General features: G+C 36.2%; 1 protein-coding gene across 9 annotated transcripts in view; it reads left to right on the top strand.

The window, feature by feature from the left end:
• The window catches only part of CADPS2 (Ca++-dependent secretion activator 2), a 506,787-nt gene that overhangs the window by 344,386 nt on the left and 139,026 nt on the right, over positions 1 to 23,375 (top strand). For 6 of the 9 annotated variants that reach the window (XM_008587894.1, XM_008587876.1, XM_008587886.1 and 3 more), the window contains 2 exons: positions 7,731 to 7,867; positions 10,113 to 10,300. In XM_008587894.1, the coding sequence (XP_008586116.1) occupies positions 7,731 to 7,867; positions 10,113 to 10,300 (325 nt within the window). Of the gene's footprint in view, positions 1 to 1,944; positions 1,954 to 7,730; positions 7,868 to 10,112; positions 10,301 to 23,375 lie in introns of all 9 variants that reach the window. The other 3 variants (XM_008587869.1, XM_008587859.1, XM_008587837.1) reach the window with 1 other exon arrangement.

Genomic DNA, 23,375 nt, shown 5'->3' with positions numbered 1-23,375 from the left:
TGCTTTTTCCCTCCCCTATTCCCCCCCCCACTTTGTAACCCATGGAATGTTCTCTCCCTCTGCAAGACCAGTGCACTACTGTGGTCTTTCGTTACTTCCTTCTTTCTCTCTTAGCTCCCACATATGAGTGAGCACATGCAGTATTTGCCATTTTTTGAGTAATTTTATTATAATGTGCCTTTGAGTAGTTTTCTTCATGAAAATGTTCTGAAGCTTTGTTCTGAGACACAGTTAAGTTTCTTGGAAAGAGTTTGATCCTTTCAGGATTTGCTTTTAAGTTTTGTTGGGTGGGACCAAGCAGCATTTAGTCTAGGATTAATTTTCTGCACTTCTGGACCAAGATCCTTTTTAATACACTAGCTAATAACCCATGAATTATGATGTTTTTTATTCTGGCTGCCAGGAGCAAGTATTATTCCAGGCTCTATGTGTTTGGGGTATTGTTCTTTCTAATTCTTTAGGGTGATTCTTTCTCCGGCGTCAGGTAGTTTCCACCTATGCATGAGCTGATCAGTACTCAGCTCAACACTTGGCACTTGGCAGAGTCCCTCTGCAGATCTTGAGAGTTCTTTCTCTGTGCAGCTCTTTCCTCTCCAGTACTCTTTCCTGCAAACTCTAGCAACTGTGGCCTCCCTGAACTGTCAGGTCCATCTTCTCAATTCAGGGAGACCACTGGGCTCTTCCTGGGTTCTTGGTCCCTGTGCCACAGCCTAGAAAGTTTCTCCTGGCAGTAACCTGGGGTGATTGTAAGGCTCACTTCGCTTGTTTCCTGTCTCTCAGGAATCACTCTCCTATGTTGCCTGATGCCCAGTGTTTTGAGAACCCTTTTTAAAAATTTTTTTCTTGAATTTTTAGTCATTTCAGGTAGAGAGGGTTAAGCTGTTCTCAATTGTGCCATCTTGACCAAAAGCAGAATGATTGTTATTTTGTAAGTTAAAGCAGGATTTCTTAGCCTCAACAATATTGACATTTGGGACCAGATAATTCTTTGTTTCAGGGCAGGAGATGAAGTAGAAGACTGTCCTGTCCATTATAGGATATTTAGCAGCATCTCTGGCCTCTACCCACTAAATGCCAACAGTACCTCCCCCGCCTCTGGTTTGACAAGCAAAAATATTGCCAAATGTCCCAGGAGCAGGGTTGAATTAGAGAAGAATCACCCCCAGTTGAGAACCACTAAGTTACAGTAACATGATAGTTATTTTTACGCAAATCTCACGCCCATTCACTTGTGTTCCAGTATTTTTCCTTAACATCCTGTGTGCAAGCAATGCCCAAAGAGTGCGCCAAGCTCACAGATAGTATCCATCTTGACGCAGTGCCAAGAAAAGTGGTTGGGAACCACTAGCCTAGAACATTAAGACCATGACTAGACATACAGAATTAATGAATAAAAGATCTAAATAATCAGTTGATTCAGGGAGCCATGTAGTCTATCTCTAATAAAACCTTTCTACTATTTGATATCAATGTATTGTCCAGGTAGTGTTGATCAGGCTAGGGGAAGTGAATTTACTTGTAACTAAGAAAGCCAAACTGGTTCACTTGAAACAATAGCTCTCCTGTATTTCTGGTTATTAGGAAAGTCTCCAATCAGAACAGACACCTGCTATTTTATCTTTCTTTTTTTTTTTTCTTTAAGGAAAAAAAAAAAAGAAAAGAAAGGTGGGAAGAAAAATTTCTACCTCATGAGAGTGACTTATATCACAGAGATCGTGTTGAATTGCCCCAAAGAGAGGTTTACCCTTAGTATTTTCCTCCCGTTCTTGACTTACATATCATTTATCTTTCTCCTTTTCTAATCATCTCTTAAAAGAACAACTTTTAGAGTCATTAGTAGAAGTTGAGAAAATAACATGAAATTAAAATGACTAGTTACATAAACATATATGTTCCTAACCTACTTAAATATGCTCTGTTTCTCATTTCTTTGCTGACCTATAGCTGGTAAAGGTAAGTATTTTCATGACTTTTTTTTGCTTACATGTCTTAAAATGTTTGTAATGATAAAATGGTAGAAGAATGTCATGATATTGTTTACACTTTCAGTCTCCTACTTTCTAGCTGAACCCAGAATACTTAGGTTAGTTTTACCATTTATAAAACAAAAATGTCTACTTACTACAACTGAAAAGTATCAACCATTCATGCAGGCATAAAGTTAATGGCAATGAAGGTATTGCAATAACATGCAAACAAAAAATGGTCAATGTGTGTTAAGTAGAAAAAACCATAAATTATATATGTGTTATTATTTTTACTATGTAAAAACAAACAAACCCAGTTTACAAAATAAAAGTGCAGGTAGATTTATACCTAAAGTATTTGTAATGAGTTTGATTGGAGAGACTAGTTCCTATTTTATTTTCTCTATATCCTGAATTTTCTCTGACACGTGTATTTTATAATTGAAAAAAAAGAAAGCTGTTTTTAAAACTAAGTATATTGAATGTTTAAGGATAGTCAAAACAAAATAGTAAATTTATAAAATCTACCTTATTAAAAGACAAACATCTTTTTTAGGATATAAATAATATGTATTTATGTATTTCTTTGATAAGTGAGGCTATTCTACTTCCCTTTTTCTTTGACTCTCAGGATGTATAGAAATTCTAAAGTGATAGGGTGAGCTGAAGAGGTAGTGTCGTGCTGCTGTACAGTGTTTCTACCTCAAACATCAGTGCATTCCCTTTGCCTGGCTGAAAGACATTCTTTGGTTAAAATATTCTTGGCTGTCTCCAGCCAAAATACTGTGTGAGCACCCCGTTTTTCCTTTTTTCTCTGTTATGTATGTAACATAATACAATATTATATAATGTAACACACTAATAGTTGACTTCCAATAATAAATAAATGTCAAAAATAAACTAGAAGACCTGCCATCTATTTCATTTTTAAGCTAAACATTTTTTAGAATTCTTAAACTGGAGTGTAAACTTACATTTAATTTTATGAATTTATTTTCTTGATTGAACTAATATGTTAAATTTCATACTTCATAGGGAAATATTTGTCTTTCTTTACATTGAACATTTTATTTCCAATATGTGTTTATTATTGAGTTACTTTACTTATTTGTGATTTTAGTTCTCTATGTGTTGATTAAAATAGTCTCGTGAAAATATTACTTACGTGTTGCTGCAGAAAGCAAGATATGTTAATCTGTATATCAGTTTTTAATCAATTTAACAAAAAGAAGCTAAGAAATTATTTGAATCATTAATAGAGGTATGAACAAACTCCTAAATAATATTTCTATCAACTCTTACTCTTTGGTCTTTAGCAGAAAATATGCATAGATAAAATATGAGCATACTAGCAAGGCTGATCTACACAAAATTTTAAAATAATATACTTTTCCTATTAAAGGCTACACAGGTAGTATAAAAAGAGAAGTGGTGCCTACTTTTCTGTGCCACTTTTAACTTCCTGTAAATTTTCAAGCTCTATGATAGTTTGAGCTAAAAGAAATGTGTAATCAGGTATGAGCCAGTCGTAAATGCAGCTATAGGCAAACTCCTTAACATAGGACAATTTTAAACTAAGACAATAAATCACACGGTGTTTCAAAGGCTCATTTACTGCTTAATTCAGCTCGGTGTTTTGCAGAGGAGACCAGCCCATGGCTAGCAGCACCCTCTTCTTAGTGCTTTCATACTTGAGTCCTGGACACCTGAGTGATTTCAGAATGCTAATAAATGGCCTCCTGTTTTCCTCCATTGTGCCCCTTTCTCTTTTTCTTCCCCTTTCCCTTTCACGTACATAATCTCTGCAGCAACACCAGGAGCAGCAACAAATGCAGCATAATTAGAATTTGTTGCCAAGGAAGAAGCAGCACTTCAGTTTTTGGCTTTTCCATCTCACGTTCTGAACTCTCATGTAGATACCTTTCCTGGGGTTTGGATTCTTGAGCACACAGGGGCTGGTTGTGCTCAATGCCCACCAGATAGCCTCCCCCACCATAGTGGGGCCCAACAGCTTGCTGGTAATCCTCACGTTCTTTTCTGTCCTAGCTATTTTCAAGTTAGGGTTAACTGTTTAAATTGATCCTGTCAGCCTACTTACTCTCTTCTCTTGACTTCCAATAGCTATTATCCTAAAGAAAAATTTAAATTTTTAGGTTCTTCTTAAATAAAGCCTCTATAACTTCTTAAATCTACAGCAAATAGTAATCAGTCTTAATTTTGGTTTTATTCCATTTACCGTTAGCACATCTGGTGACAGTACCACCTAAAGACACTGGAGCATATATCCAGCTGTTACCATAGAAACTCCACCAGTATCCTCAGTTACCTTGTCCCACATCTGTAGTTAGTCCACAGGTTAATCATCACAATTTATGACAGTTTTGCAGTTCATTGTTTAAGCTCATATCGTGTTGGTTTGTTTTGATAATTTTCCTATATTCTTTCAGAAGGCAAACTGAAATGGAGTTTGCCATTATCAGAGAACATTTGAATAACATCATGAATAATTTTCCATTTAAAACTAGTCACCATAATTTTGTTATGATAAACATTAATTGAAGGTAATTCAGTATAACCCAATTTCAAAGCCTTGTATTTGGTTAGATTATTAAAAGAAAGCGTGTTTTCCATTCAACTCAGATGATGCCTCTGTCTAATAGTGAAGTGTAGATATGTTTTGCCAAGAGAAAACTGAATGAAAAAATGCTTTATAAAAATAAGATACTGGATGATAATATTTTAATAATAGCAGATTTTCTATTTTACTTTAGTTTGTAAGAGAACTTTAAAGTGAAAGATTGTGTGGCGGAGGAATGGGGAAGTATAGGCTAAGGGATACAAAGTAGCAGATCAGTAGCATGGGCAAGTCTAGAGATCTAATGTACGACAGGAGGAGTAAAGTCAGTAAAATTGTATTAACTATTTTTGTTAAGTAGATTTTAACTTCTTTTATCACAAAAAGGAGTAAATTTGAGTTGGCAGATGTATTAATTTGCTTCACTGTAGTAATCACTTTACTATCTATATGTATCCCATAACATCATATTATAAAGCTCAAAAATACACAATAAAATTTATTTTTTACAAAGGAACCTTTCAGTAGTATACATCTATATCTCCCCTCCTGGCTTTTATGCTATTTTTGCCATGCATTGTACTTTCCAGTATGTTATAAACACTACTGTACATTGCTGTTATCTTTGTTTAGAACAAGGTCCAGCAAACTGAAATCAATGCCTGTTTTTGAAAATAAGGATTTACTGAAACAGCCAAAAATTTTAAAGAAAAATCATTAACACAGGGAAATCAAAACTGTTGCCCTTTTGGTTTATTTTTATTTCTTCATAAATTCATGGAAACTAATGGTTTACTGGCACATGATGAAATGTTTCTGCATAAAATGTTTTGAATTGTGCTTACCTGACATAGAAAGAAGTAAAGATGCTTGGCCTTTACAGCCTGATTTTGAAGATGGGATAATCCCTAAGAACACATTTTACTTTCATAAAATTTTAGCCTTGGAGGGATTGTAGATTTGGGGTTTTTTGTGTTTTTTTTTAATAAAAATTTTAGTGGGTTTGTTTGCATGTCTGTTTTTTCGATGTCAATACAGAGGCTGTATTTGTGACTTAAATTGCTGTCATGAATATCATTTTCATCACTAATGATAATTGGAGGAAAGGTAATTTTCCATTTATATCTGTGATTTGGAAAGGCTTGTCACATTAGCAAATATATGGATTCGAATTGTATTTCATGAGAAAAATACTTTGTTAAGTAGATTCTTAAAAATTCTGTTTTAATTATACAAATGAGGTATAGACTCTTTTTTTCTCAGAGCTTGTGTATTTTATTTAAAGACTGTATGCTTATTGTTTTAAAAGAAAAAAAAATTTGCTTCTACAAACCTTTATAGTGAAAGAATTTTGGGTTTTTTTCTGAAATTTATTACATATCTAAGCCATCAATGGGCATTATTTTTAACTGCTTGTTATGACCTTCTCTGGTGAAAGAAATAATGAATAAAATTCAGCAGATGTCTTAAAACACTAGTAATTGAATTTCATAAATTTACTACAAAAAGAATTTTTTTAGAGAAATGAAAATTCTAAGATAAATTCCTTAAAATACAAAATAATCTTCCAATTTTATAATACATGTGCTTTGCACTTTCAATATTCTTCCTACTCATTTGATATTATTTCACATTATAATATATTTAACTTTATATTAAAAGACTCTTAGATAGAAGAATAAAATACAAAAGAAGTTGGATTATCTCATTTCTCAGTTCAGGAAAAGCAGTTTAGTTTTGTGTTCATCCCATTAATGCTAATTTATCACATGTAATATATTTAACTATTCAGGTAAGTAATTATTAAATGTAAGGGAATACATAGACTACTTTCTCCGTGGATCATAACTTCATACCTTACATCATCAATAAACTGCCATTTATTGCTTACTTGCTACATTCACCTTTTGATGAATGTCATTGATGTGAGAGATACACTAGTTCATGTATCTTTTTTCTTTTCTTTTAAATGTGATTCTGAGGACCCTTCAGCTTGAATTATATAGTTCTTCCATCTACAAATATGGCTGAAAGTTGAACTTGACATGGATCAATATGATCTGGGCTAAATATCTAAATGTGACTGATTATGTTAGCATCATGTCTACAGATCAATATTGAGTTTTATTATGAGCCTGACTCTATAATTGGGTTTAATCAATAAACTTTTGTCTCTTTTCCTTTACCATTTTAGGATTGTACCATGAAGGTTTTAGAAACTACACTTAGCTTACATTTAGGACTCTGCTTTTCTTGTGAGGGTTAGAAAGAGATCTGTCCATGAATTTAAAGGAACAATGGAGCTTCTGCCCTACCATTGTGAAGAGAGTCCACTTTTATCTTGATAACTGATTGCTTGCTCGATATGCTCTGTATTTCTAACAGAGCTAATGTAGTAACACCCCAGCACTCCTTTGGGGTAGTGTGTAGCTTTTTTTTCTCCATACTTAGTAAATAACTCACATTGAAGACTGACAAAACATACCATTAATGAAAGCAATCATAAAAGCTTGTCTTTTGATAAACCCGCAGGGTCTACGGGCGTTGAAAGATGCAATCTGTAAAGAACAATAAATTTGGCCCTTTGATTGAAGTGCCATTTGGGACGTTATGCTTTGTCTGCATATTTGCACAACCACGATGCTCCCTTTTTCATGTCTCTTAAACTTGGAGCTTAAGAGCGTTCATTGCCATTTCTACATTAAGGTTGGTCCCATTAAAAGCTCCATACAAAACGAAGACTGGAAGTGATCCAGCTGAAGTGTGTGTGTTCATTTCTGCCCTAGTTTGCCATTTGGAAAGCATGCTTCTGGCCATCATTGGTGTCTTTAATGAATAGACCTGGGTTCTTTTCCAGTCAATTCCTTCAGTAGATATATACTTAAAATACATCAACTTAAAGTTGAAAAATAAGATTATTCTTCTCATGGATATTAGAAATAGCTTGAAATGGAAATAGAATATATTCATTCCAAATGATTTGTGGATTTTTCCCTGTCGTTTTTTCTTAGCCTTCAAAAATTTTGCAATTTATATTAATATGCTGAACTCTTGGCGTCATATTTTATGTGATAGCAGGTAGCCTTCTGTTATCATGAGGCATGAATTCTGTGTTCTTCAAAAACTGTATTTGTCCATTATTAAACCAGGAAAGTAAATGTACTGTACATGCTTTTCTAAATTTACAGATGCAGACCGTTTTCAGAAACATGGTATGGATGAGTTTATTTCTGCTAATCCTTGCAAGCTTGACCATGCCTTCCTTTTTAGAATACTTCAGAGGCAGACTTTGGATCACAGACTGAATGATTCCTATTCTTGCTTGGTAAGTACAAATCTATCTAGTCCCTTATAGGTTAGAATGAAAGATTTTAGAAAGTGAGAAATACTTTTTATAAAATAGCATTTTATTCCTGACTCCTTAATAACTGTAGTTGGAGTTAAGGGTAAATGCTTCTAATCGATTGCTTCCCAATTTGAAAATTATACCCTTGAAGACCACTGCTGTGCCACTCAATAGACAGGAGAATAGACTCAAATAGATGCTGAACTGTGGTTTATCAGTTCCTCTAGAGAAGGCTGAGTGAAAACAGAAGGCTTTAAATAAAGATTTTTTAAAAACCTCTGTTACAGCATTTATTAACACCTGTACAGATATTTTAAGGTTTAAATTCTGCTCACCAGATGTTGATATATTGCATTTCTTTCTTTGGTTCTTACAAGGACAACCTAAGTGACAGGGTTAAAAACTGTGCAATAAACACTATGCCAGGGCTATGCATAACCGAGGATAGCCTTAGTTTCATCTAGCCCTCCAAAGATCATTTGAATTCCTTTAAAAAATGTTGGGGGGGGGATTAAATTGAGTAGCCAAACTTCTGCCTGGTATGTGTTAACTATAGCCAAAATTTAGGATAAAAAGTGTAATTTATATTTAGAAGGAATGCTTGACACCTCAGAATGTGAGGACTGAACTTTATAGCCTGAGAATCATATGTGCCTTTCCAAGGATGTATATTGTTATTGGCAATTCCTCTGAAAATTTTCCAGCCAGATATGCCTATTTCTATCACCACTTTAGTCTTTTGTACACTGAATGCAGGAACAGCATGCAGTAAATTTATTCTCTTTAAAATAAGATTTCGGACAGGATGCTCTCCCATCTCATTGGAAGTGCTTCAGTAGACAGAAAGAAATAAAATAACTTACTGCTGTGATCACATCAACTGATCATTCATTCATTTATAGATTGTTTATTAAATACCTATCAGTCTACATGCAACTGCATAGTTTAAACCTGATCCAACTCAAAATTTCCCAATACATAGGGAGTAAAACAAATCATCACAAAACCCAATGATACCTTTCCATGAACAAGTGTACATAGAGCAAACATCAATAAGTTTCCTCTTGGATTCTACTCAAAAGGGTTAGTTACTGAATTATCCAAAGTAATTTTGATTTGTTGGTGATCCCATGTGTAATGTGGAGTCTGAGGAGAACACCACAGTGTGTCTCCCACTGAACCTAGAGGAGAGCGGGGGTGATGTGATAGAAAGCATGTGGAGGCAGGATCACCCCAGGTATAAATCTTGGCTCCACAACTGATGTGCATTGTGGTCGTGGACAATTCACTTAACATCTCTGAACTTTAGCTTACTCATCTGTAACATGGAAATCATAATAACTACCACACATGATTGTTCTAAATATTAAAGATATAATATATGGAATATGTCTGGTACAGTGCCCGTACCATCACCACTGTAAGTATTCTAGTCCTTTTTTCCCTCTTCATACTTTCCATCTTTCTCCCTTTCTCACCATTCTTTTTCTTCTTTTACATGATTATTCTGCTCCATTTAAAACTCTCTATCTCCCTTCTTTCTCTCTAGTATCTTGGATTGATTCAAATAAATTTATATAATCCATCGAGATATTTTATAAACCAACTAACTCCACCTAGCCCTGTCCTCCAGTGTTACCACGCAGGCTGCCTGCTGTCTCCGTTGGCATGCTCACACAGATCCTACCATCTCATTTCAGGAGGACAGGACACTACTACTGCATGGCCATAGAAAGATAAACAGAATGAGAGAACTATCCCAGATTTTTAAATAGACAAACAGTATAGGTATACCACTGCTAGACTTACTGAAATTTTCTTTTTGTTCACTTTATTAAATGCTTTTGGTAAGAAGGCAATTTCAGTTGTAGTGTCTGCTTTACCATCCTCTTTTTAATTGATTTATGAGGAGACTGAAATTTGGGGAATATCGTTCTTTGTGACTGACAGTTTGGATCCTGTAAACAAATTTGACTAATTTTGAATGATGGTGGAGAACACGTGGCCTGTGCTTTGCCGTGGCAATAAGGATAGTATTAGGTTGTCAGGGTCCCAAATCAGTTTCAAACTTAATGATACTAGCTCTTCTGAAAATATCATGAAACATACCTCTAAAAAGATAAATGTCAGAAGACCCTCTCATGCAGCTTCTGCTTATAATGCCTAAAAGTGCCTACAGAAAAGCAGGAAAAAATATCTTTTTTTTTTCTTTTTTCTTTTGCAGGGTTGGTTTAGCCCTGGCCAAGTCTTTGTGTTAGATGAGTACTGTGCCCGTTATGGTGTGAGAGGCTGTCACAGACATCTCTGCTACCTTACAGAACTGATGGAACATTCAGAAAATGGTGCTGTCATTGACCCAACCCTACTCCATTACAGCTTTGCATTCTGCGCCTCTCATGTGCATGGAAACAGGTAATTTCACTTGCAAATACACAGGGAAATGGATAGCGTTGACTTGGAAGAGAGAGAAAATGCGCTTTGCCATTATCACCTAGTAACAGATTTTTAAATAGCAAACACTTCTTGCAAGGGAGAAAAAAAATCCACAAAAGAAAAATGTGCATCAATATGCTGTTGATTTAGGTGGGCTGCACTTTATGTTTCTTTTTACTTTTAAAGCCACTTGAAAGACAGAGACTATCTATGAGATCAGAAGTTGCCTTTTAGTTCTTATTTTCCCCCAGGACTGGAATCTGCGCAGCTTAAGTGTCCATATGATTCCTACTGTAATGCACATGGGTGTGGAGGTGGGATTTGTTGATAGGTTTGTATATACCTAACAATTCTTGCTTTTCCTCTGAGGAATAAACTTTCATTGATAAAGCAAGATAAATGATGGGGTTTATATAGAGCTTCTTCCCAGCCTCTTCCTTAACCTGTACTTCAGGAGCAACTCTCTCCTTTTAGTTCTGAGCCATTGGCATCACCTACTGCTATACCAAGATAGCAAAAAATCCCCTAATGAGGCTCCCACAACTATTTACTTCTGAGCTTAAAAATCTGTCCGTGTTACTCCCCTTCTCTTCTCCAAAAGCCTTTTTGGTTTGGGCTCCTCCTATAAAGGATGTGCCCCACATCCTATCCCCTTTTGACGTTGTTTAACCATTACTCCATCTCTCCCTCCAGGCACTTCCTCCTCATTCTTACCACAAATCTCAGTAAGCTGCAGGTAGCCTCACAACATAACATAGTGGTCAAGGGATTCTGGGAGTCAGAGCATTTGGGTTCAAATGAATGCTTATTAGCCATGTGACATTGGGTGAGTTTCTTCATTTGTTTGTGTCTCAGTATCCCCATCCATAAGAAAGACATAATAATAGTTTCTCTCTCATAAGTCATCAATTGTGGTGGGAAGTAAACATGTTAGTAAATGTCAGGCACTTACATGTGCCACGTGCCACATGTCTGGCACAGGGGTGTTCAAAAAAATGTTAACAAATAGCTTTTATTTTCTTATTTACGGTTATTCTGTCAAGCTACCATTGTTCTCTCTACCTTCCCAGCCAGACTTCTCTCACCATTCCTGTGTCTTGTTTCCAACTCCTCACTTGCTAATAGGGCTCCTTGAAATGGATTGCCTAGTGACCGAAGCCAGTAGCTTCTACTTGGTTTCATGCTCTTTACTCTGTGTATGTATGTATGTAGGTATGTATGTATGTATATATGAGCCCCTGGCTAATATTTCCTGCTCCTCCAGATTCCCAAGTGCAGTACAGAGTTTTCCTCACATCTGTTCTCAAACTTGATCTCTTCTTTCTGAGAATTTTTTTTACTTCAGTGATCTCACAATTTTGACTGTGACCTATCCACATACAGATAATTCAATTTCAGTTATTCTCCTAAACCCGAGATCTCGATTGACAATTAATTGGCGGCTTGAACATTCTGCTGACACTTTCTACTCTCTGTGTATAAAATTTAATCCATCATCTCACTAAACCAGATCTTATACCTCTTACAGCTCCTATCAGAGTGCCAGGCAAAAAGTAACACACCTGGCACAACATGTGCTCAATAAATATTTGATGAATGAATGAATATTATTTAATATCTTTTTCATTAATTGCCCATTAATTTGTCATTCATCTTTTCCTTTACCTCCTAGACCCAATTTGTTGCCAGTGTCAATATTCAATCTCCAAATTACCACTCAAATTTCTCTCTTTTCCATTTCCATTCTATCTACCATAATTCTGGCCTTCATTTTTTCTTATCTGTACATCTTAATTCATCTGTCTACTGCTTTTTTCTCTCTATAGTAGTCCATACACACCCTCAGAATTACAGATTTACTTTTACCATACTCCTTTTCAAAAAACTCCAATGATTTCCATTTGTTTATTAAAAATAGATTCTGAGCTCTAGATTCATTGTTGTCCTGTTGTCATCTTGTTCTATCTACCCAGTCTTATCTCCCCATAATCTTACCCCAAACAGCCTGTTTATTTTCCATAGAATGTTTCTGTTTTTCCCAGTTTTTAACAATTACATATCACAGAAGTGCTCTAAGACTTCTCTTCACTTATTCAAACACTGAAAGCGGTATACTTTAGTTATCTCATGACCTTTGTCATGCGTACTTGTGTGGTATACACACAAACACACACACACACACACACATGCATACATCTGCTTCTATTCTATTAAATCATATCATGAAGGCAAGAACTAGTTCTTATTCAGCTATGACCCTTTATATACCTAAACACGGTGATTTGCTTATTATGGGTGCACAACAGATATTTGTTGAAGTCCCCACTGCTGCCATTTCTCAGCCCACAATAAAATAAGACTGACCCTAGTCTCAGAATCTATTCAAGCTTTCACCTCATTATGGAGCACAGCCTTGCTTGGAAAGTAGGAGAATGTTGCAGATTGTAGTCGCTTTTTCTGTTATCCCAAACTAAACCCTCTGTACTCAGCAAATGTGGGGGTATGGGACCAGTTAGGATAGCTAATCTTTGATAGTCCGTGTTAGGAGCTGTTTCATTAAAACTGTCTCTTGTCTCCTGGCTCTGTCTTAATTCCTCCCAACTAATGGATATCAAAAGGTAGACATCCCAGTGTTAGGCAGCACTCTGAAATGCAACGAGATGAGAAGGTTGCAGTGGAACAGGCAAACCTTCTCATATATATTCAGTATTGTATAATCAGTCTATTTTAGTCATCAACACACAAAGGTAAAATTAAATTGAGAACATTAAGTGGGAAATTCAGCTAATGCGCCCCCGAAATCTATGTGTTTGAAACACATTTTAATGGAAAGTTACTGAGGTAACTAGGAGCTGCTGCCACTGCCTGGGAGGCAACCTGATTTGAATGTACAGGTTGCCATAGTTACTTTTATTCTATAAAACTATTGTTTTCTTTATAATGATACTTTGTGTAATTTAAATTATGTTTATGTGTTAATGCATATATTATCCTTAATATTACACATTAAATTCATTTTCCTGGAGGTTAAAATATGTGCATATCCAGGTGTTTCCGGTGGTGTTTTAGAATAGAAATTTGAGTCAGTCTCTTATTCAATATTTCGGTGACATATGGCTTAAGAAGAAGAAGGAATGGGCCGGCCCAGTCGCGCACTGGAGAGTGCGCCGCTTGGGAGCGCAGCGGCGCTCCCGCCGAGGGTTCGGATCCCATGTGGAGACCGGTTCCTGCTCACTGGCTGAGCGCGGTGCGGGCGCAACACCGAGGGTTGCGATCCCGTTGCCGGTCCATGGTACGGGCACGACACCGAGGGTTGCAATCCCGTTACCGGTCAGTAAAAAAGACAAAAAGGAATAAAAAAAGAAGAAGAAGGAAAAAATGTAGATTTTAGAGAAATTTGAATGTAGTTTAGGGTAGAAATTATCCAAGATAAGCTGAAAGTTGTGATGCTTTCTGTAATATGTACAGTCTGACAGATATCACTCAGAAATGTCATGCTGCCACAATAAAAGAATAAAAAGAGGGAAAAGATCTCTACTTGAATCTCGGCTCTGATATTTGTAATCTGACCCATGTCAGGCAAATCACTTAACCTCTCTGAAACTCTGAGGAATACTAATGTGAAAGTACTGATAATTGTAAAACACTGTATCAGTATTGATTTGTCTTTTTATTCTAATGTGCTTCCCTTTGTCACATAGCCCACAAAGATAGAACTGTGAAGAGAGGAAAAATGTGAAAAATAGTAGTGAGAGCTGTAATACCTTACACTAAGTAGGAATATTTCAATGTGTATGTAATTATACTCTTAATTTCTTTGCTAATAGAATATTCAGGTTTTAGCAACCTCCCCTTGTGAAAATGTGCTTCTCTTATCCATGTCTGTAGCATCTGATATTTATACAGACATTTCTTTAAAATACTGTCAATGTCAAGTCTGACTTTTCTACAGTATTTGCCATAGTCTTTTTTTTTATGGTTCTTTTTTCATCTAAGAACCACATTCATAGAGTCATTTTGCTCATTACCTGAGCCACCTCTGTAAAAAATTCAAAAGAAAAAAGATTGCCTTTTGTTACTGACTGAAGTGAAGGACAGCAGTACTGTCTGGATTTGAAATTTTTCAGGGAGCACATCCTGTTACATAGTGTGGAGCTCTCTAGGTGTGTTCTTTCTGTACAGATATATCTCTGAATAGCACTCTGAGTGTTTTAGAAATAAAAGAATAGAGTTAAACAGAAAAGGTCTGGCTGGTATTAAGACTGAGGAAGAGAGAGAAAAAGAAAGGAAGAAAGAAAAAGGGAGTCAAGGACAGAAACAGACAATCTCATGCAGGATGATAGCCACACACACCCGTGAGTGACACAGCCACTCACTCAGCTGTAGTGCGGTGAAGGACTGACAGGAAGGAGAAAAGGGATTTTCAGAGACAATGCCTAGGGCAAAGTTCTAGGTTGATATGTGTGGTTATATATCTTGGTTTTGTAAGTCAGACTGAGGGTGGAGAAACTAAAGCACCAGCACAAAATGGCTTTTATGTATCAATTTAATGTAAGACATGCAGTGTATTCACCAATTCTTCTAGGGTTTTGTAGGGCCATCTTAGAGCTGCTGCATGCCTGACAAAGGCCAGCTCAGATGTGCTAGCTTTTAAGTGCAGGGTACAAGAGTACAGCATGAGTATAGTTTATATATAAAATAATCTCTTATTTTCTATGGATCCCAGATGATATCACAGAGTGGTAGGCTCCCTTAATGGGCATCAGTCAAACCATCATATCATAATACCCCCATCTTCACAGATGCTAACATTTCACCTTGACTGTCACTTCAGAAGTTATGTCTCAACTTCCTATCTCTAATTTTAGAGACAGGGATGCATTTTTGAGTGAAGTCATAGATAATTGTATCAAATAAGATCATCAAAAATGTTCACTACTACTACTTAATTCTAGTCTTAGATAAATGACTTAGAAAAGTTAACTATAGGGCCGGCCCGGTGGCGCACTGGATAGTGCGCCGCTTGGGAAGCGTGGCGGCGCTCCCACCCGAGGGTTCAGATCCCACATACAGACCGGTTCCTGCTCACTGGCTGAGCGAGGCGCGGGGGCAACACCGAGGGTTGCGATCCCGTTGCCGGACACGGGGAAAAAAAAAAAGAAAAGTTAAGTATAAATGACACATAAAATATAAATCTAGAGACTCACTTCTGGAGCAGGTAAACAACCAAATAAAATAACCTTGTTGTAAGCAAGGTTATTCTTATGTAATGTGGCTGATCTGACATAATTCATCCTATATGCACAAAGGCAGAAGGGATAGGTATAAATGAGTGTCTTAAATATGCACTACAGGATCTTTTTTTCTTCTATCAGAAACTGTAGGAGAACCCCAAATTTGTCTTAGTCAGACTTGTCCAGCAATAACACCTATACCCACCCAACCTTGAGTTCAGTTCTGAAGCAAGATAATTATGCCTTCCAAAACAAAACAAAAAAGACAAATAAAAACAGAGAGAAAAGCTTTGGGGGATTAAGAGGAGAGACTTGGTATGTTGGAAATAGCACTGAGCTAGGAATCAGTACAATTGTGTTCCTTTCCTGGCTCTTCTACTTATGAGCTATTTGACTTTGAGCAATTGGTCCTAATCTGTCTCAGCCTCAGTTTCCCATCTGTTCCTTGTAAATAATATCAATGCTACCTAAATAGGTCAAATAAAATTCTGTAAGTATTTTTTAAGCAATAAAATATTGCTTAAATATCAAGTGGTGATATCTTATAGACAATGTGTTAGTTAAATAAGCTTTTTGGGTGATATTTTATATACGAGGGTACTTCAAAAAGTTGGTGGAAAGATTCATATTATCTTTTAATTCTATCTTTCTGCCTACTTTTTGAACTATCCTTGTACACTTTATTAGTTAAATAAGCTTTGGGGGATTGCTCTGTCAAAAACCGGCAGTCCTCTGGTGAATTTCGAGTATCATTGTTAGAGCAGCATACCATAGACCTGTTTCAAGCACGGGGATGAGACTGGAAAAGCACTGAGTCAGTGCCTCACTTCATCCACTATCCACAATCATGGGAAGGAGTCATCGTGAAGTTCTGGAACCTCCCAATGTACACCCCACCCCCTGTCTTGCTGGAAAACACTGTAGTCCCAATGGTGGAATGCCAAAGACAGCCAAAAGCCAGAGCCAAGAACCCCATCATCCACAGTGAGTGAGTAGTCCACTCAATCAATTCTCTGTTTTCCCTTCACATCTTCCATTCACATGAGTCAACTGCAGGATTTTTCTAAACTACTGGAGAAAAGAGCCTACTGAAGGTAAGTCACTGAGAAGAGACGAGGTAAAGGGAATTTTTCAGTGTTTGTTAGGCTACAGCAGGTCGATGATGAACAGAAATCAGAGCTACACCTCTGGCATGGCTTTATTTAAACTTGGTACCTTTAGAGCCTCCTTAGCATCTAGAATTAGGTGTGGAAGAGTTTTGAGTCTTGAATTGGATCTCTATGTAGTTTCCTAATATACTAAAGTTTCTTTAAAATGTTGTGTGTAGGGCCGGCCCGGTGGCGCACTGGATAAGTGCGCCGCTTGGGAAGCGTGGAGGCGCTCCCGCCCGAGGGTTCGGATCCCACATACAGACCGGTTCCCGCTCACTGGCTGAGCGAGGCGCAGGAGCAGCACCGAGGGTTGCGATCCGTTGCCGGACGTGGAAAAAGATTAAAAAAAAAGACAAAAAAAAAAAAAAATGTTGTGTGTAATGTTATATGTACAATTTACCATTATTGTTGCCGGTCAGGTTTGGGATTTTTAGATCTATGTTGATGTACAAAATTGGATTGTTAGTTTCCTTTCTCATACTATCGTTGTAAGGATTTGGTGTCCAGGTATTGTAGCCATATAAAATGAGTTGAGGTGCTTTCCTACTTGTTCTGTATCAGACTTGAATGACCTGTTTATTGAAGTTAGTCAGTAACTCATCTTTTAAACCATCTGGGCTTGGGAATCTATTTGTGGAAATATTTTTAACTATTGCATCAGTTTATTTTGTAGTACAGATGATTCGGCCTTTCTACTTATTCTTGTGTGAGTTTGGGCAAGTTATGATTTTTCTGGGAAATGGTACATTTCACCTAAATTTTCAATTTTATGGATAGTAAGTTTAAATTGTTTTTTTTTTTTTGTTGTTGTTGTTGTTCTATCTGCAAACACCTCCCCTTTCTTATTCTGTATTATTTATTTTTATCTTCTCTCTTTTTCCCCTCAATCCATCTTACCAGGAGTTTGTCAACTTTATTGGTCTTTTTTAGAGCAACTTTTGGCTTTGTTAAATGCTATTGTTTCTTTTTAAAATAAACTCTTTTAGAATAATTTTAAATTTACAGAGAAGTTGCAAAGATAGTAGTACATAGAGTTTCTGTATTTCAGTTTCCTCTAATGTTATTGTCATACATTAATTACCATGGTTCATTTGCCAAAACTAAGAAACCAACATTGGCACACTACTACTATTAACTAAACACCAATTCTTATTCAGATTTCACCAGTTTGTTTGTTTACTAATGTCCTTTTTTCTGTTATAAGATTCAATCCAGGATCCATTGCATTTAGTTGTCACTGTCTTCTGTGATCTGTGACAGTTTCTCAATCCTTCCTTATTTTTCATGACCTTGACAATTTTGAGGAGTACTTGTCAAGGGTTTTATCAAATGCCCCTTAATTTGGGTTTGTCTGACAGTTTCATGATTAGCCTGGGATTATGGGATTTTTTAAAGGAGGTGAAATACCCTTCTTATCACATTCTGTCAAGGAGTACATGATATCCACATATCTCAATAGTGTTTACCAGGTTTCTCCATTGTAAAGATATTATTTTTCTTTTTCCTACTCTCTTTGAAAGCAAGTCACTAAGTCTAGCACACTCTGAAGGGGACAGGAGAACTAAACCCCACCTCCTGGAAGGGGGACTCTCTATATATAATATTTGGAATTTTTTCTGTAAGGAAGATTTGTCTTTTCTTTCCTGTTTGTTTATTTAATTGTTATTTATATTAGTATGAATTCATGTATAGTTTCTTTATACTTTCTGTTATAATCCAGTACTACCTTATTTAATTTGTTGCTCAAATTGTTCTAGCTTTGGGCCGGCCCGGTGGCGCACTGGAGAGTGCGCCGCTTGGGAGCGCAGTGGCGCTCCCGCCAAAGGTTCGGATCCCATGTGGAGACCAGTTCCCGCTCACTGGCTGAGCAAGGTGCGGGCGCAACACCGAGGGTTGCGATCCCGTTGCCGGTCCCCAGTACGGGCGCGACACTGAGGGTTGCGATCCCGTTACCGGTCAGTAAAAAAGACACAAAAAAAAAAAAAAGGAAATTGTTCTAGCTTTAACCATTGAAAGCTCTTTTATACTGGCTCCCTTTGATATGCACACCCCCCGAAACCCCCTTTAGTTTTTTTGAGCACTCTTTCTGGTACTGCACTATGTTCCAAGCTCATCTTGTATTCTCCCTGTCTCAGCCTAAGAATCAGCAATTTCTCCAAGGAGCACTGATTGCTTTTATAAGAGAATGGTATTTAGAAACCAAGATCTCAGTGATGGATGTGCTAATTGCTACTGGGATATCTTGGCTTCCAGGCCCTCTCAGTGGACAGAGCTAGGCAATATGTATGTGTATACCTACCCATGATTTCATACTGATGTCCTCAACTGTAATTCAGGACCACAGTGTTTATTTTAGCCTTCTTTTCTTCCTTATCTGTAACTTCTCACTTCAACAGTGAGAGAACTGACTTCCATTTTTCCCCATCCATTTACTTATTTGTTCAACCCCAATATACATGGAAAGCAATTTCAGAATTTGCCAGCTAGAGTACAGCATTTGTGTACAGTTCCTTTAGACATTAGCCTTACAAATTCCAGTCAAAACATTGTTTTCCAAACTTTGGTAGAGCAGCAGCTTTTCCCTTACCCTCTTTATTGAGGTGATGCCATACAGTAAATTAGACTCATTTGGCTGGCTAGTATGGTCAACTGGTTACAGTGTGGTGTTATAATATCAAGTTCAAGGGTTCAAATCCCCATACCAGCCAGTGGCCAAAACAATAAAAAATAAAAATTTTAAAAATATGTGTGTGTGTATACACACACACACACACACACATACACAAAGAGAGAGAGAGAGAGTGAGTCATGTTACAGAATATGAATTCCATCCTGCGATCCCATGACATCCTAGTTAATGCAGTGTATGTTTGGTTTTTGGGGGGGTGTTTTAGGTTTTATTTTGGGGGTTTTTTTGTTTGTTTTCTTTTTCAGGGTTGCATACTGTAAAGCATACTCTTTGTGCTGTGCAGTTCTTATAGTTCTGTCAGTTCTAACAAATGCGTAGAGTCATATATACACACCCTACTGCCAAACCCTAAAAGTTTGGCTGTGTACACTCTTTGTAGCTAATCATTTCATCAAATTTTGTTTTTAACTTTATTATTCCTTCCTTCTCCTTTCTTGAGTTATTTCTTTTCCCCCTAACTTCTTAAGTTGATGTTTAACTCATTTCTGATCAGCTTTATTTTTTTTTCTTTTTTATAATATAAGCATGTAATGCTATAAGTTTTCCACTAGTTTCTGCTTTTACTAAATATATAAATTTTATATGTAATATTGACTAAGATTTATTTTAAGTAATTTGAACTTTTCATTATAGTTTATCTTTTGACACAAGATTTCTTGTAAGTGTATTTTAAAATTTCTGAGAATGTGAAGCATTTTTGGCTATTGAACACTGATTTCTAAACTAATTTTTTTGTGTGTTCAGAGAATGTGATCTGTATACCAATTCTTCATAACTTGCTGAGATTTTCTTTATGGTCAAATATGTGTCAAATATGCTAAATGCTAAATATATATATATATGAGTATGTTTTCTTTAGCTTGGTAGTACAAGCAGGATTTGTGTTGTTCAAATCTTCTAAACTTTTACTGATTGTTTGCCTGTTTGATCTATGGGGTTATGACCAAGGTGGGTGGACATCTGCCACTGCATGGTGGTCCCTTCCTTTTATTTCTGTTAATTTTTGCTTTGTATATGTTGAGGTGGTTTTATTAGGTACATTCAAGCTTAAAATTGTTAAAAGTTCTTGGTAAATAGATTATTATTTTTATTTAGTGATCCTTGTCAAAACTAATAATTTTTGCATCAAAGTTTATTTAGGTGATAAGTAAACTTTAATGCAAAAGTTATTAGCTTTCTTTTGGGATTATCTGATATGTGTTTGTTCATACTTTTAGCCTTTTTGTATTCTCATATTTTGGTATGTTATAAATAGTAAAGTAGGTATTTTTTAATTTCCCATTATGACAGTTTTTGTCTTTTAATTCATTTAGCCCATTACACTTATCACATGTATTAATAAAAGTAAAATAATTTCTGCCATTTTATTTTAGGCTTTCTTTTTTGGCTCATGTTTTGTAAGCTTTTCGTTTTCTTCTTTCTTGTCTCCTTTTTGTTTCGTGGAGGTTATTTTCTTTTTCTGTTTTTTATTTCAATGGTTTACATCTTCCAACAGTCAGTCACATTTGAGATGTTGCTGAAATTTTTGTTTTAGGCTAATCACAAATTTTTCCTCCTTTTAAATAGTACAAAGACCTTAGAACATTTTGCTCTAATTTTCCCCTTCCTGGCTTATATGCTTAAATTGTCTGGTATTTTAGTTGTATCCTTTCTTCTTTGTTTTCCAGTCTTACATATTAGATATTATTTTTATTATTTTATATTAAGCACTTCCTCTTTCCTAAAATATATTCTTTGGATTTTCCTTTAATTGAGCCTCCATAGATTGTGAATTTTTATTTGGAATTGCCTTTGTTTCATCCTAACTTTATTAAGAAAGTTTTGCTAAATATACAGTTCTATATTGACAGTTATTTTTTCTCAGAATTTTGAAGCTGTTTCTCCATTTTATTTTGACTTCCTTTGTTGCCATTGAAAACACTGTTGACAATCTAATTGCTGTTCTTTTGAGGGTGATTTGTCTTTTCTGTCTGGTTGCTTTTAAGATTATTTTGTTCTTTTGTGTTTTGTGGGTTCACTATAATATATCTATGTGTGGATTTCTTTTTATTTATTCTGATTAGAATATTTGTGAATTTCTGATCCACCTGCCCGGGTTTTGGGTAAATGTGAATTCTTTTTATTTACCCTGGTTGAGATATGAAGATTCATGTTTGTCATCAGTCCTGGAATATTGTTATCTCTTTAAACATTGTCTCTCCTCCAACCTCTTTCTTCTCTTCTGACACTCCAGTTACCCAGGTATTACATGTTTTATTTTATAATCTCTTAAGGTCTCTAACATATATTCTATCTGCTTATTTCTCCAGCTACATTCTGTGTAAAGTTCAGTTCTGTCTTCTAGTTTGAGTTGGCAAATGTTTTCTATAAAGGTCCCGATAGTAAACATAGTAAATACTTTGGGCTTTTTGGGCCATATGGTCTCTGTCATAACTCCTCAACTCTGCCATTGTGGTGCAGAAACAGTCGTGGACAACATATAAATGAATGATTGTGGCTTGTTCCAATAAAGTTTCATTTACAAAAGCAAATGGGGCCATAGTTTGCCAACCCTTACTCTGCTTCTTCAGTTCTCTCTTCACCTATGACATCTACTTTTTCACCCACTTGTTGAGTTATTAATTTCAATTACTAAAATTTTTAGTTCTGGAAATTCTATTTGGTTCCTTTTGAAATCTGCTTGGTTACTTCTAAACATCTCATTTCTTTCTTGCTTTTGATTTCCTTTGCTTTTTGTAGATGTTTTATAATTAATTACTTTATATTGTTATCATTTCAATAACTGAATTTCCTAGGTGTTTAAATCTATTGTTTCTACTGATGTTTTCTCCATGGTCACTTGTTTTCTTGCACAACTAGCATTTTTTTGTTAAGCACATAAACTTGAAATTAATCTGTAGGAATTCTACCAGGCCTGAGTTGAGAATGCTCTCTTTCAAAGAGGACTGGCTCTTGGTTTTCCTCGGTGTTAGAGGCTGCTACTGGAGCTACTTTATTTTCTCATCTTGGAGGTTTCTTGATTGCACAGGTAATACCCAGCTTCATGGGGTCAGGCCTATGGGACGTATTCTCAAGAAAGACTCTTTGTCATTCAGTCTATACGTGTGGTAGAAACAGACAGATTTGCTTATTGTCTCCCCTTTGCAAGAACATTGGTTCTTTCTAGCCCATCCTTTCACTGATAGTATAGCCCATTTAAGGGTCCCAGTTTTAGGCAGGCATCTCAGGCTCAGCAGCTCTCCAAATTAGGTCTATAGCCCAATCGTCCGTTCCCTTGAACACAGCTGAAAACCTTCTTAGTATGGACATTTGCCCCCAAGGTAGCCCTGGTGTTCATATTCACCCCTACTGTGGTTTCAGCTCCTGGTTCATTTTAACTTTTTCTGCCCTTGAGAGAATTATTTTACTTTCTTGTAAGTGCTGAAGAACATTTAACATATGTTTGTGGTAGTTTATGCAGCATTTAGGTGTTTTATAGTGAAGCAGATTTTTTGGAATATCACGTCAGTCCACTTTACTAGAAGCAGAAGTTACATAATCAATTTGCATTTTGGAAAAATTATTTCGGCATCTCTATGGAGAACTTTTTGGAACCCTCTTCACACACTCCTCTGATTCAGGTTCTACCTGATTCTGATTAACTGCTGCTCTTTCATCACATCTCACCTTAAATATCATTCCCAAACTGAATCCTTCTTTGACCTTCCAACCGAGATCAAATCTTTGTACTTTTGCCCTTAAATGTAGGGCAAATCAGACTTATTGTCTGATTTTTATTTTTGTATACCTTTCCCTAATGTAAACTCTATTGAGGCAGGGATCATTTCTGTCGTGCTTACAATGTATCCCATGGCCTAACCAGGTGCTCCGTAAATATTCCCTGAGTAAATAAATGAATGACAATGGGCCATTTGTTCATAGATTTTATAGGTGATATATTGTGGCATTTCTTTTTTTTTTTTTTTTCCTTTTTTTTTTTT

This window comes from Galeopterus variegatus, unplaced genomic scaffold, assembly GCF_000696425.1.
Source record: "Galeopterus variegatus unplaced genomic scaffold, G_variegatus-3.0.2 Scaffold120, whole genome shotgun sequence".
Lineage (NCBI taxonomy): Eukaryota > Metazoa > Chordata > Mammalia > Dermoptera > Cynocephalidae > Galeopterus > Galeopterus variegatus.
This window is presented reverse-complemented; position numbering and strand designations above follow the sequence as displayed.